The 15842-nt window shown below is 49.7% G+C and overlaps 1 protein-coding gene across 1 annotated transcript in view; it reads right to left on the bottom strand.

Moving 5' to 3' along the window:
* TMEM266 (transmembrane protein 266) overlaps positions 1-15544 on the bottom strand; it is a gene marked incomplete at its 3' end in the record, with an annotated part of 58658 nt that extends 43114 nt beyond the window's left edge. The window contains exons 1-2 of the mRNA XM_080930645.1: positions 15415-15544; positions 12334-12522 (exon numbers count right to left, since the gene is read on the bottom strand). Coding sequence (XP_080786771.1) covers positions 12334-12522; positions 15415-15428 — 203 coding nt within the window. The 5' untranslated portion in view covers positions 15429-15544. The remainder of the gene's footprint in view (positions 1-12333; positions 12523-15414) is intronic.
* Positions 15545-15842: the final 298 nt, after the last annotated feature.

Genomic DNA, 15842 nt, shown 5'->3' with positions numbered 1-15842 from the left:
ACTTTCAGCTAAACAAGGAACAGCTTCCTAACACAAGCGTGTCCCAGATACTGCATAGAAAGGCTTATTTTGGTCTGTCTGTCTGTCTGTCTGTCTATCTACATTTTGAACTTTACAGGGGCATTATGTATTCTTTTTTAAAAATATTTATTTATTTATTTATTTTGTGCATACAAGTACACTGTCGCTGTCTTCAGACACACCAGAAGAGGGCATCAGATCCCATTACAGATGGTTGTGAGCCACCATGTGGTTGCTGGGAATTGAACTCAGGACCTCTGGAAGAGCAGTTAGTGTTCTTAACCACTGAGCCATCTCTCTGGCCCAGCATTATGTATTATTTGCTATCTGCTAGGCCTCGCAAACTCAGAGGTGAGGGTCTCAAGGGGGCTTGTGAGGGTGGCTGTGATTTAGTCAGAGAAATGCTTGGAGGAAGAGGCCACATTAATATTTGAAAAGCAACTCTCTTGGAAGCCTAAGGTTGATTTTTCAGTTGCACTGCCACAGAGAAAGCAAAAAAAAACTCTATCACCTAGAGGTAGTTTCTGAGTGATACATGGCCCTGAGACACTGCAAAGAGTCAGGGAAATCCAGGAGAAAACCCATACGGGTTGGGGTTTTAGCTCAGTGGTAGAGCACTTGCCTAGCAAGAGCAAGGCCCTGGGTTCAGCCCTCAGCTCTGGGGGGAAGAAGCCCTTGAGATCACCTGTACGCATTAGAGGCAGAGGGAAGATGAACAGTGAAACTTCTACCTTGTGTCAAAAGGACAGCCTGTCCCACCACCTGGAGGCCCCGAAGTATAAGGCAGCTGTACACTGGGGTCACCAGCCCGGACTTTCATGCACCTCACACTCTCGAGGAAAGAGACAATGTACTCCGTGAGGGTGCAGCTTGCCTGAGGGATGTTCAGGGTACTTTACACCAACTGTGAAAATACTGGGTTGTCTTTGAGAGAGATGCAGGCAAGCTTAGGGTCACAATCTGACATTTCCCCGAGCCAGGGACAAGCTCAGGCAGCTGGGAGGACAGAGAAAGAGGGCAGGAGCAGATCTGGAATGCCAAGTGAAGCTGTGCCCCCTGCAAGGGCAAAGTGGGCCCTGCGTCCCAAATCAGCAAAACCAATTACATTATAGTGGGAAGTGGAGTTAAAGAGTTCCAAGTGCTGTAAGGTGGGGGCACTCGGGTTAAACCCAGAGTCTATGCAGGACTCAGGTTGGTGAACTTGAGCAGACATTTAAAACTAGGTGTTCGGGCTAGAGAAATGGCTCAGTGGTTAAGAGCACTGACTGCCCTTCCAGAGGTTCTGAGTTTAAATCCCAGCAACCACATGGTGGCTCACAACCATTTGTAATGAGATCTGATGCCCTCTTCTGGTGTGTCTGAAGACAGTGACAGTGTATTTATATATAATAGATAAATAAATCTTTAAAAATAAAAAGCCAAACAAACAAAAACCTAGGTGTTCAGGTGTGCCAGACCCGGAACCTAAGAGATCTCCACCCAAGAGATCTCTACCCGTGCTTGTAAGCTGGGCTTTCTTGGAAAGGATTTTCCCAGCTGAGCTTCTTGACTGTTTACAGCCCCTCCCCAGGGGTGCGAAGGACATTGGAGCCCTCACCTGAGTACTTAGAATTCCCTACCACCTGTTGTATGCAACGCTGCCAAAACAGCACAGAGCTAGAATGAACACACACACACACACACACACACACACACACACACACACACACACACTCAAGGGACTATATATACTAGGTGTTTGGGCCTCTGTTCGGGACTCTGTATTCTGTTATGGGGAAAGCCCCCATTCCTGCTTAATAAAGACTTTCTGATATAACCTTTTGGGGGAGAAGCACCCACACCCCACTAGATAACTCCTGTGCTCTGTACTTAAGTCCAATAAACTTGTTTCCTACAGTGAAGTCTGCTAGAGCAGTGCTTCCTCTGTAGTTGGGACCTTAGAGAGGTTGACTCTCCCTGGGAAGGACTTTTAGCAGTGTCAGGAGAGACCTCAAGGAGGAAGTCATGTTCAAGAAGTGCCTGTAAGGTATCCAGGAGAAACACACGGACCTGCCTGGTTACTAGCAACATTCTCTCCAGGCCCAAAGGACACCAGGGCATGAGCCAGGAGCTAGCTCAGGGAGGACAGGTTTCTCTTGCATGGCAGACATAGCTCACTCATCGCCTGGTACATGGGACAGATGCTGCTGGGGTGACCAGTCCCTGTGACGTGGCCAGCACATCACCTGCCAAACCCACTAAGCCACTGCAAAGCCAAGTCTACCTCTTCTATTCTGCTCCTGTGGCAGCTTTGCTGTGCCCACCCGGAGCTTGGGTCCACTGCTGCACAAGGAGGTGGTGAGTGTACCTCTTTTCCTCCCAGTGACCTCACAACATAGCAACGACTTAAGAGATTAAGGAAGACATCTGCTGTCCAGGTGGAGGGGCCTGGAAGTGAGGACCGCGGTCAGCATCCAGGCCAGAGACTGCTATAAAGTCCCCAGGTTCAAGCCATACCCCAGGTCCCTTATGAAGCCACCACTTCTAGGTTAGGCCCATGATCTATAACTTTACGAGGTGATTCCAAGGTATGGACCACAGTCCTGCCTCTTCATCACGTGGGCACTCGTGGAGTTAAGGACGCTAAATCCTCCCCAACACCCACTGAATTTGGCTCTGCACTTCAGTGAGAATCCAGCTTGTGAGCTGTTCTTGCAGGTGCCAGAGAAGGTAAGTAGGGCCACATCCAGCTTCACACAAAGCTCAGGATGCTTGCCCTGTGGCTACTTTTTAACAAGAGAGACAGGGACGGGGCTGTACAACCCCAAAGGGACTTCTGGTCGGGACTCCCCAGAGGGAATGGGATCCCGAGGTGAAGCTGAATCTGCAGGTTCCTTGGCTAGCCCCCGGTTAAGAAGACCAAACAGCAGAGTGTGTGTTCCCTCTCCTTGGAGAGACACACTCCAAGAAGACAGTATTTCCCGGGTCTTGGTAAGGTTCAAGAACTGACTGGGCTGAAGCCAGGGACACAGACTGGGAAACACTGCTTTGGGGCAGTGGCGGCCCATCAAAGCCTCGTAGTGGTGTTATTCCTAGAGTTGCCACCAGAGGGCAGGCGTGCCCCTATTTCCCAACACATGCTACAAAAACCAGGGGCAGCTCTGGGGAGGGCTTGGGCTGCCCAAATTGCAAATACCAACAGATGGGTTTGCTGGCAGGTGGTGTGGCAGGGAAGTTCCGGCACCCCTCCTGTGGCCTCAGAGGAGGCCGGGGGTGGAAAGCAGGTGAGTGCCTCTGTGAGTTCTGCTTTATATTCTTGGTTGTTTTGATTAATAATTTGAGAGAATAAATTCTAGAATATGGAAATGAAGGCAAATCCTCAAAGACTCTTTTATGGGAGATCAGGCCACAGGAGTGGCCTAGAAGGCAGGGAAGATCAGGTGACGGGGTGTTCCTAAGCTTGGCATCAGGCCCCTCTGAAAGGTGAAGTAGGTCACTTGGTAGAGACCAGTCAGGGCTGAACTTGCTTTGCTCTTCCAGGGTCAAGCATCTTTCACCCTACAATCCACTGTGCACTCGGGCTGTGGAAGGGAGGATTTGGGACGAGAGACAGAGGAAACCTAATTCTCTCTGAATGAGCCTGTGGAGATGGTGGAAACACTTTAGTCATCCTAAAAAGGGTTTTCACAGGCAATGGAGACAATTTCCCTACGGTGTTCAGGCCAGAAGACCTTGTTAGTGGCACGTTTAGATTGTTATCCATTAAGTTCCCAAAGAAAAGATCTGAGGGGAGGTCAGAATGCATCTAGAAGCCAGTCAGTAGCAGAAGCTGCGAGGAAGCCTGGAAGAGTAGGAAGCTTTCACCCCATCTCTGGCCTGCAGGAGGCTTCTATCCCAGTGGCTTAGAAACTTTCTTGGAGCAGAACTCTCCAAATACTGACAAAAACAGCAGTCATATGCCCCCAAATATACCTAAAACACAGCCCTGTGTATAAGGTCTCAAGAGATGTAGCGACTCCCTGCCCCTCATGGAGGGTCACCATTAGGGGAGACCCCTCCACCCCCCACCTCCCACCCCCGCCTAGCTTCTTAAACCTCATAAGGTCACTGTGTTTGTTGGTTTGTACCCCAACACAAGCTGGGGTCATCTGGGAAAACAGGACCTTGAGAAAATTCCTCCATCATCCTGACCTGTAGACAACTTTGGAGGGGCACCTTCGTAATGAACGGCAGCCCACTGTGGGTAGTGCTAGCCCTGGACAGGTGAATCCAAGCTGAGCCTTTAATCCCAGCATTTGGGAGGCAGAAGCAGCTGGGTCGCTGTTAGATCAAGGCCAGCCTGGTCTACAGAGCTAGTTCTAGGACAGCCAGGGCTAGACTGAGAAACCCTGTCTCTAAGAACAAAACAAAACAACAAAAAGAGCAGGCTGAACATGCTGGATTGAGGAAGGGAATAGATTTCCATTTCTAGGCGGGCAGTTTCAGTTCTGCCGTCAGGGCTGAAGGTTCGAACCACTGCCCTGGGAGAAGGCAGGAGCCGGTGTGCAGCTGGGACCACCAGAGCCTAACATGTGTTATCTTACGTGTCTTGAGTCTGCAGAAATAGCTACTCTGAGAGAGGCCTCACGGCGTGGTGGCAAGAGCAGGGAGTGAGGAGGCAGGAGATGCCCTCTGCTTGGCAGGCTGCTAAACCCCTCTGACCTCTGCCCCTTCTTAGGGGCTAAGGACGTTGCCCACATATGTCTGAACAGCCAACAGGCAGGAAGAATGTGGTCCTGACTCTTGGCAAGGGCTTTGGGGCGACTGGAGGGAGAAGGGTGCTGTTAGATTGAGGGTTCTCTGCTACTCAGAGACCCTCGGTTCTGAACTGGCCACAACTCTAAGGGCTTCCTCTTTGCTAGGCTTTGCAACTAGGGCTACTAGATGAGGTCGGCTCCCTGATACAGTGGGAAGAGGTTGTACATTCTGGATCCTGGAGCCTCCACAAGTGACCAGAGTTGTCCTGTTGGACACCATAAAAACCCGGAGGCTCCCTTTGCTTCCTGCACCCAGCCTGAGGGTGTAAACCTTCCTTCCTCCAGGCTGAATTCAGATGCCCAGTCCCACCCTTGACCACCAGAGGCACTCTGCCGCCATCTAGTGGTCCCCCAGGGCTCTACACCATGCATGCTGTGAGTAGGTAGGGGATATTTTAATAATGTATCTGTGAATTGATAACTTAGTCAATAAAAAGTGAGGGGATCCGGGACTAGGAAAATGACATTGCTTGTGATCAATGTTGTATCTAAATTCTGTAACTGAAGCTCTATTTGGTAGTTGGAGCCTAGAGAATCCTTGTGAAAGTTGAGGTGCTCAGGGCAAACCGTGAATGGGGGGCACCTGGTGTGCCAGAGGAAGGGTAGTATTTTGCTGTCGGAAAATCTCACTGGCGCCAAGAAAGTGGGATAATGAGTCTCAGTCTTTCTCTTTCCTGTTGTCCCACCCTTCTGTAAATCATGTGACACAGAGAAATGGCAGGCTTCCCACCTTCGTGGTCATGGCTAGGGTGGACATGCCTGTCAGCCCTGAACACTTCTAGATTCTTTCTCCGTAAAGGTGGCATGCTCTGAGGCAAAGCTGACTTCTTTCTTTTAGGCTGGCTTTGTAGGGAGCAGGGGAGTACCAATGATGCTTGGGGGTTGGACTGGCTGGTTTTGTGTCAACTTGAAACAAGCTGGAGTAATCACAGAGAAAGGAGCCTCAGTTGGGGAAATGCCTTCATGAGATCCAGCTGTAAGGCATTTTCTCAACTAGTGATCAAGGGGGGAGGGCCCAGCCCATTGTGGATGGTGCCATCCCTGGGCTGGGAGACCTGGGTTCTATAAGAAAGCAGGCTGAGCAAGCCAGGGGAAGCAAGCCAGTAAGTAACATCCCTCCATGGCCTCTGCATCAGCTCCTCCTTCCTGACCTGCTTGAGTTCCAGTCCTGACTTCCTTTGGTGATGAACAGTGATATGGAAGTGTAAGCTGAATAAACCCTTTCCTCCCCAACTTGCTTCTTGGTCATGATGTTTGTGCAGGAATAGAAATCCCGGCTAAGACAGCGGTATACAGACGGCACTTAGTTTTGACCTGTGGCCATGAGAAGCCTGGTGCTGTTCCCACGCCTGTTCCTTTGTTCTTCCTCAACTCCACGCAGATCACCTTATAACCACTCTCCAGAGGAAATGGCTTCCCCGTGCCATCCCATTGCACTGCTGCTGTTCATCCTCTCACTCGGTCATTCAAGCTGGCCCTTTATCCTGTCCGCATGCCCTCTATCCCAGACTCGGCCATTGGGTCCTTGCTAGAGGAACTTCCTGGCCCAGAGCTGGAGTTAGATGTGAGTTAGTAGAACTCAGAGGTTGTTCAAGGTTGTGGATTTCTTATTTTCCCAATCAATGAGAACATGGAGGGAGGGGGCTGTGGAAGTGGGGGGGTGGAGGGACTGGTGGTTTCTGGAGAACACCTCCTCAAGGTATTCTGCAAGGAGACTATTTCTAGGCTGTGGCTTAATAGGCCCTGCCCCTCCTTCCTCTTTGCTCCAAGCTATGGCTTGCTGTCATATCTTAAATTATTTTGGTCCTTATTTAGAGGTGTTTGCTATCTTGGGTCTGTCTTCTTTTTCTAACTTGACATCTCAGAAAATATTCCTGAGCCCCATTATGTTGTCTTCCACTGACTGGAATTCTGGCAGAAATATGATGTGGTCTCATCTCTCTTTAAGCCTGTTTGAGACTCGGGCTTCCTCCAAGCTTCTCCTGTCTGGGGGTCCAGTAATGAGTGGAAATTAGCTCTCTTTTAATTGTATGTTTGTGTTTGTGTGTGTGTGTGCACATGTGCACGTGTGTACAAATGTGTAAGAGTGTGCACATAGGTGACACTGGGCATAGTTCTTTCTTTCTACTATGTGGGTTCTGGGGGTCACACACCAGGTGTCGGGTTCTGTAGTAAGCACCATTACCAGCCAAGCCCCAAACTGGCTCTCTTGAGGCTGTGGTGTGCTGTGAAGGAATGTCCCACGTCTACATAGCAATGTACCATTCAAAAGAGAGGTCCAATCAGCCTACGAGCATCCCCACATCCTTTGCCATGACTCGATTCCAGCTCATAAGACATCAGGCAAGAGCTACTGGAAGCTTCTGGGAAGGATCTATGTTGTTCTTAAGCCAATTATGGACAGCCATTCTCGCTTGCAAGATACAATTGAAAATGCATGACTACCTCAGACAGCCCTTGTGCCAACTGGGAAGCCACTTTCGGCATCGGGATGACGCCAGTACTATTGACAGCAGTGATGGGGGAATCTGGCCCTTGCTGACACTGGTAAGCTCTCTGGACCAGCCTCAGATCTGCCTTAACACCAGATTCCATGTCACAGAGGCCGGTGAGTTTGAGTGGGTTTTCTGTTGTCCATCTTCCTTGGAGGAAGAAGGGTTAGACAATGAAGACACTGTAAATGTGCAGGACTCAGGAACAGTGTACGGTAGGAGGGCAGAAAACCAAGTCTCACAGCATTTGGCTGTCACAGGGTTTTGCATTTGGGGCTGACACCTCTGCTCCCCTTCTCCTGGTCCCCAGACTTGTCTGCTCACCTCTGTGGGTTCACATGGAGGGTTGAGGGGTGAGCAGACATGGGGGGTGGGGAGGAAGGTGGTGAGCTGCCATGATGCTCCAGGCACCCCTTGGTTTGAGGTGCGGACCTGGATGCAGAGGAGGTGGACGTGAGCAGCAGACAGAACTAGAACAGAGGTGTAAGAAGGGCTCAGCCTGGGCTGGACAGATGGCTCAGCGGTGAAGAGCACTGACTGCTCTTCCAGAGGTCCTGAGTTCAAATCCCAGCAACCACATGGTGACTCACAACCACCTGTAATAAGATTTGATGCCCTCTTCTGGTGTGTCTGAAGACAGCTACAGTGTACTCACATACATAAAATAAATAAATCTTTAAAAAAAGAAGTGCCCAGCCAACACACTGTGTGAGTTTCAGCTTCCCAGGTGCCCCTGGCATGGTGTTCCTACTGTGGGCACCGGAGTGAACATGAGAGAAAGTCAGAGCATGGGAAAGCAAGGTCATCAACTGCACAGTGAGTGACTGATAGATCTCAGGTAGCTTAGAGGGGCCATGGATGCACTGGTTCTTGTTGAGGTAAGAGGGGGGCTTAGGGCTACTGGAAGTGAGATTACATTGTGGATTATTCTGGTAGTTGAAGGATCAAGACCAGGCAACCCCTATTCTTCACTGGTTTGGGTTATTTCTACTTTGAGGAGAAAATTCTTTGGGGGGGGGCATGCTGTGTTTGAGATTGTTGTAATGGGTAGGTTGTGGCTCTGATATCTGAATTTGAGCGCCATCACCAGAAAGGCTATAGAAGAGAATTATCTGGGTAGAGATGAGAACATTTCTCCTTTCAACCATGCAGGTAACTCAGGAGAAGCAGACTAAATCATGCCATCAACATTAGTCAAAGGCGTTGAGGACCCCAATGAAGAACCAGAAAGAACTTGAGGGTTTCACAGGGAGACTTGGGATAAGTGGGTGGCTTTGATCACTACTAGCTGAAAACTTAACAGAGATGGATAATCATTAAGGAACAAGCAGGTGACAACTGTTCAGACCTGGAAGGCACAGTGGCTGAGGAAGATGAGAGACCATGTCAAGACAGAGGCAATGACAGAAGGCTTTCGGTGGCAAGGGGACGTGGATGCCTATGCTTGTTCATTACTTAATTTTGTTTCCGGGAGCAAATGTTTGACAAAGAGCAAGAGAAGAAGGCTTATTGGGGCTCAATAGTCAAATGGAAATATATAGTATGGCGTGGTGAAGAAGCTATGGTGGCGGGAGTGTGGGGCAGAGAGGAACTTGGTGCTCTGCTGGCTTCTCCCTCCAGCCCATGAGGGGTGGTGTCACTTACATTCGGGGTGGATATTACCTTTCAGTTAAACTTCTAACATCCTCATAGACACTCCCAGAGATGTGTCCCCCAGGTGATTTTACATCCAAACATGTTGGAATCATGATCAGGTGCCACACCCTTGGGATCAATGGTGTGGCATTGCAGAGAGACTGTGCGGGCTGTAGTAGACTGAGGGGTGCAGAGGGCATCACTGAAGCCTTCAGAGGAAGTGAAGAGCGAGGGGGGATGTGGAGTGCGGGTGAGGACAGGGGAGGCTGCAGCTGAAGGAGAGAGGTCTCTGGGGAGACAGAAGGGATAGCATCTGATGAGTCCAGGCCCGAAAGGGAAGAAGGAGGAGTCTGGGGGCACAGTGTGTCCCATCTGGGGCTGTCCGACATTGAGGGGACGCCATTGCTGAGGGCAGGAAAGGACTGAAAAGGAACATGTGGCTAGGACTGGCAAATCGAGTTGAGGCTCAGTGGAGTCTAAGGCAGTGCTGGTCCACACAGGAGTCTGTTTTTCCTAGTTAGGCCCCAAGTTTCCTGCAGTAGAGGTAAATCCCTTAAGGGACAGACAACTCTCCCGTTTAGATCACAGCAGGCAAGGGACTTAGGACAAAGGCTGGGCAGTGGTTGGCCCTGACTGTCTCCTTGGTTGGACTTAGTGTTGTATAGGATATTCCATAGTAGAGTACACCCCCTGCATGTGTCTGTGAGGGTGTTTCTAGGCATTTCTCAGGTATTTGTTACATTAATGAAAACTTGAAACACAGACTTCTCGACACAGCCAAGCTGAGGCTCATCAGCAGCCCTAACAATCTGAGTCTGGGAAACTGAACACCCACCATAACCACACTCCGGGACCTGAATGCAGGCAGATGAGTCACTGGGCAGCTACACATTAGGGTCCCTAAGGTCCCTTGGTTTCTTATAGAAAAAGATCTATTTCTAGCTGTAGGGCTTCTCTCAGCAGGAAGGGGGTCTCACTGACACAGAGTAACCCTGGCCTCGGTAAACTTGATGGTGTTGCTTCAGAAAGGGCCAGGTTGAAAACGGCAAGAAATAAACAAAAGAACCAAGACCAGCTTGGCCCCAGTGCAGCATGCTTTTGCTTGGTCCATTTCTACCTGGGCTTCTCCTATAAGCCTGGCTCTTCTTTGCTTTAGGATACAGTCTGGCTGCCACAGAGGTTGCTCTCGACAAATCTTTCCCCCTAGGCTTTCTATTTACATGATATCATCAGCATAGGGAACACACCTGGAGAGGCAAATCAAAGACCTCTCTGCCTTGTGCAGAGAGAACAGGCAAACAACCACTCCGGACTCGTTGAATGGTTGAGTCAGGTCTCTGGCAACCTGGGAAGTGAGAGCAGGCCTGGAAAGGAGGCACACTGCGGTGTGGATCACCTGCTTGGGGCGGGTGGTAAAATCGCTGTGCAGTCACTGCAGCAAGTGTGAGTTCTGATCCAGGGTTCTTAAAGGGTCTCCCATCTCTTTCTCTGCTATGAACTGGGCTTGATCAAGATCAGGCCAGCAGCAGAAGGGCCAGCGCCTGTTTCTGTTAAAGGAGGTTGTACGACTGCATTTGACCACCAGAGAGCAATTGCCCGGTGATGCTCTGGGTGCTCAGAGAAAGACCTGCTGACTGGTGGAATGGACTTCACTGAGCTGAACTTCAGGGAGGGCAGCAGCAGAGAAATGGGCTCAGCCTTGTGGTGCTTTTGAGCACTGACAGGCACTGCTGCGTAAGCCTTATATACACACAGCTGGCCTGGTTCTGGGCCCTTCAGGACTTAGCTCAGTCTTTAAGCCACACAGGACTATGGAAAAGCAGGCTCTGCAGCCTGACGTTGATTGCCTCAAACAATATTGCTATGCCAGACATGCCTCTGAAATGTTTTGCCTGCCTGTCTTCCTTCCCTTCCCTTCCCATCCCTTTCCTTCCTTCCTTCCTTCCTTCCTTCCTTCCTTCCTTCCTTCCTTCCTTCCTTCCTCCCTCCCTCCCTCCCTTCCTCCCTTCCTTCCTTCCTTTGAGTCTTACATGATGTATGCATGTGAGTGTGAGGGTGTGTGTGCCTGTGTGTCCATGTGGAGACCAGAGCAGGCCCTCGGCATGTTCTGTAGATCTCCGCCTCATTAAGACAGGGTCTCTCACTGGACCAAGAGCTCACCGTTTTGGCTAAGCTCTCTGGTCAGTAAGCTCTCTGGATAGGATCTAGTTTTCCCTACCCCCTGAGGTTATAGACATATATAGCAGTGTAGGGCTGGGTGCTAGAGTTTGAAGCCCACGTCCTTACTCAGAACATGCATTCTTACTAAGGCATCTCCCTGATCCCTTCAGAGATTTTTTTTTTCCTATTGATTTGCCTGTCATTTTCTTCTAAGGTTCTGCCAGCTGTGTTCACAATACTTGGAAAATTTTTATTTTTGGAGAAAGCCACTGGGGTGTCATTTTTGCAGAAGCAGGTATACAATTTCCCAGTTGTTTGGCAATTTATCTTAGGAAAGGGGTGCCCCCTGCGGGAAGCAGACACAGGGAATCCGAGCTCTGCAAATCTAGCTGAGCCATGGCTTTTCCTTTGCTTCTAAAATACACGGCAAACCTTTGTGTTTAAAGCAGCTAGTGTGTTCTAAAATGGTTACAGGCACCTGGGCTCTTAGGTGCTGGCCAACATTTACAATTCTGCATCTAAAAGCCACAGGGCAGAACCGGGGAAAGCTTAGGTGAGAGAAGTCTAAGCAACCATGTGATCCATGGACGTGTGTCCGCCTTTCTGTGGCCTTCAACATTCCAACCCCCTACCGATGAAAACCAGGACACCACACCCTCACCTTCCTTGTCTCTGTCTGGCTGGTATACCACACCAGAGAGAACAGGCTAGAGAGAAGTTAAACAGGAAACGAACCCACTGATCTGATTGATTGACACGCAATAAAGAAGTTAAGAAAGAGCATCCCTGTTGCTCTCGCTGGACAGGGAGAGAGGCAGTGTCTGCAAAGCACCTAGTGGGATGCTGCCCACTTCCTGGACACTTGGTGTCACTGTGTACTGAGCAAAGTGAAGTCCAAGTTCATCCCAATGGGCTCTGTGACCTTGGCACATTCCTAACCCCTGTGAGGCAAACAGCAGGACTCAGAAAGGATATTAAGAATCCTCTCAGTCTGAAGACAAGTCATATCATCTAAGTTCTAAGCAAACAACACAAAAGACCTAAGAGGTTGTCCAGCAGCAACGGGCATTTTCTGCATCCACAGTCTTTCTCTGAGGAAATTGTGTCTGAGTTGAAAAAGCTTCGCTGACTCAATGTCACCTCCTGGCCTCTTCTGCTCAGCAACTCTTACCTCTGCTGCTGCCTCTCGGGAGGTACCCATGGAAACACGGAGCGTTATGCAAGAGGCCCTCAGCCATGCCAGAACCTACCCTTCTCTTTGGTACTCTTCGTCCAAATTCGACAGGAGCTGTGAGCCCCCCGTGGAGAGGTCAACGGCAGCCAGGGGCAGGTCCCGGTAGGCAAAGTTCACCAGCTGCACCGGAGCAATGCTCTTGGTCTCTTCGTCTGCTTGTTGGGAGATAATCTCAAGTTCAGAAATCCCTCTTTCAATGGTAGGTCTGGGTGGAAAGGAGGAGTGGCAGGGAAGGGTTAGCCCCTGAGAACTAGACCCTCTTCCCTCTGTCATTGAAGGGCTAGGGGGGCACAGGAAGCTGTGCTGTAGGGAAGCAAAGGTTGCTGCTGTTCCCACAGGCCAGTCAGGAACTGGCTTAAAGGCCTTGTTAGTCCCCTTCCCACAGGTTTGTATGGATGGACGAACCCGGACATGTGAGTTTTGGGGAGAAAGTTCTTCGTGAAGGGAGGCAAGGACCCTCTGCTAGCCAGAAAAAAAAAGCACAGAAAAAAAAAGAAAGAGCTGTTCAATCTGCATGGCTGCATGTCCCACGGCAGTGACACACTAAGAATGGCTGCTCTCGGTTCTTCACAATGGATCCACCATCAGTGTCACCATAAAACAAAGGTGCTTTTGTTCCCAACTGGATATATACTCCAGGGCCACTGGAAATATACTCCAGGTGGCCATTTGGGTGATGAGGAGGAGAGTCAAAGGCGCTCCTTTCCCATTCAAACAGCTCCCACTGTGTCTCCATCCTCAAGACTGGGGGTAGGAGACTGGTGGTCACCTGAGCAAACCAAGAAGCCTGGTCAGTCTGTGTCTCTGGCAGGTTTATCTTGAACACCGAAACCAACCTACAGCTTCACTGGCACACAGTATGCCTCAGCCAAGGGCAGGGTCAGTTTGCGGAGACATTTTTAATATCACTGGTATCTGAGTAGGGAGGGAGACATGTACATCGTGTAAGATGGCCAACAGCTGTGTACTGTGCTATCAAACATCTCCTGATGGGAAATGCTGGGTTGGAGACCTTGGCTGTCTCTTCCTGGGACAGGATCTTGGTCCCTCCTACACATTCCTAGCCCCGTCTCATCCTGAAGAATCTGAGAGGCTGAGTCTTGTGTCTCTGATCACACCACTAAATTCAAAAGGGAAAGCAGTCTGCATGAAATGGTAGAAAGTTAACATCTGTGGAGATGTGGAGGGTCTGCGCACGGGGATGAGAGGCCACTGACGATCCCGAGGCAGCCAGCCTGCTGTAGACTGCTCTGTGGTGCGATTGCAGGCCTTAGTTTCTCTAATTAAAATGGGCTTTCTAAGAGCTGTTCCCACTCTGTGGTCTGCTGTGGGTCTCAGAAGCATGGGGCTTCTGGTGGGGCAAGTCCCACTTGGGCACCATGGGAACATTATAAATTCCAAGTGTTTCTTAAAAGCCAACAAGTGACAGACTGTTGCTGGAGTCTTTGCTTGGATTGTTCAAGGGTTACAGGTGGAGTACCCAGACCACCCACACTCACCAGGTAATTCCCAATGCCCAGATTTGCTTCCACGGCACCCCCTTAAGCCTTTGGTTTCTCCTCCCTGCCGAGCACAGATAATGGTACTCAGCACAGTGTGACATTTACAAAATGACTCAAGAGTTTCAGACAGAACAGTCATCGGATGTGCAGTTTCTGTGTCTCTCGACAATTGATATAAAAGAGTGGGTGTTTCTGGGGGGGAATCCCAGTTACCCTGGATGTTTCCTAAAACATACATGCTGGGTTGGGTTTGTTCTCTTGGGAACTATTCGAGGAAACAGGATTTTTTGAATTAAACAAACGGAATTTTCTAATCAGTGAGGTGCTCTAAGAAGACTGGAGTCACATTTCTGAACTAACAGGGAACAGTTCTAAAGAGTGTGGGGCAAGTTACATCTGCCTCCCTCACGTCTCCGCCCTCTAGTCCACTTCTGACAGTGGCTCAGCTCCATCTCTGGCCACATGGCCATCTTGAACAGTCAGCAGAGACTAAGAGCTCCCTTTGGTGGCAATGAAACCCTCAGAGCTCACAGCCTCATTACTGAATGTACACTTTGGTCTTGCATGTGAAGAACAGTACAGGGAAAGCGCAATAGCGACTATTCAGCCTTCCGTGAAGGAGTAAACGCCACCCATTATTAGCCAGTTTGTTATGTGGCATTACAGCTTCTTCCATCAAAAGGGTGTGTGTGTGTGTGTGTGTGTGTGTGTGTGTGTGTGTGTGTAGGTAGGTATAAGTGTGAGTATATGTGAGTTTGTATGTGAGTGTGTATGTGTATGAGTGTTTGTGGGTGTGTGTGTGTGTGTGTGTGTGTGTGTGTGTGTAAGAGAGAAACAGAGACAGAGATATTTTTCAAACCCTTGAGTGTATGTTCAGCCACGTGACTTGTTTTGGTCAATGGGATGGCCGTAGGTATGATACCAGCAGCAGCATGAGGAAGCATTTGTACTTTTTGTCTGGCTCTCATTCCACTAATATCAAAGGTAGAGAGTGACCAGCCTAGTTGACTGGATAGAGACACACTGACTAGAGTCTGTTCTCCCCTAGGTTGGCGGCTCTACAGCAAAGCCCCATAGTGAAGGCCGATCCCAGGCCCGATCAGCAGATCCATCTAGGTGACCACCCAGCCATGTGCTCTTGTGTTGTGCCATGTTGAGGGTTGTCCCAGAGCACCACAACAGCATAAACACAGCCATGAGCCATCCTGCTTCTCATGACCGAGGAGCCAGACACGCAGCCACAGAGGCTGGGATGGTACCGTGTAATGGAAGGAGCGTTGCTTTTATCTTGGTGTCATTTACCAGTGAGTTTCCAGACAGAAATGAATGGCCGCCTGACTACTTACCACATATGGCAGCGTGGGTTTTAGGACCTGAAAGTAACCAGGCCTTTGCCTGGTTTCATAAACCCTGCTTTCAGAAACTTTCTCGTGATTTCTACATTTCCTCGCGATTCCCTTTTATGACCACCCCCCTTTCATTTCCCAGTTTTATTCTGAGGTTTGCTTCAGATTCCTGAAGAAGCAGACCTTCATCTCAGGAGAGACTCCCGGGCAGCGTTCTAGCTCTGGAGAACAGGTCCTCATGGTACTTACTGTGGATTGGTCATGTTGAAAGATGGAACCAAAGCCACGGCTTTTCGTGATGTCTAGTGGGGCTCAGCTGTCCTTAAGTCTGATCTTAGCATTTCCAAGTGTGGCTTTTACAAGATTCATGAAAACAAAGTGCCCTGAAATGATAAATGGAGATTTATTACCTCCAGATGCCAAACTGAATTCCTCCTAATCTCATCTAAAAATGGAGTGCTTAGCGCCGTCTCCCATACAGCGCTGCTCTTGATGGTATGGCCGAATGATCTTTCCAGTAATGCCATGAAGTATCAGTGACAGGGGGCATGCTTCTCTCTCTGCAGCCCTCCAGGCTTCCTCGTTTACCCATGTGGGGCCCCCAGATCTCAGCACGAACAGAAACTCTGTCTCCATTTTCTTCTCACTTGAGTCTTCAATGAGAGCCAGCACATAGC

This window comes from Micromys minutus (genome assembly GCF_963924665.1).
Source record: "Micromys minutus genome assembly, chromosome: 16".
Classification (NCBI taxonomy): domain Eukaryota; kingdom Metazoa; phylum Chordata; class Mammalia; order Rodentia; family Muridae; genus Micromys; species Micromys minutus.
This window is presented reverse-complemented; position numbering and strand designations above follow the sequence as displayed.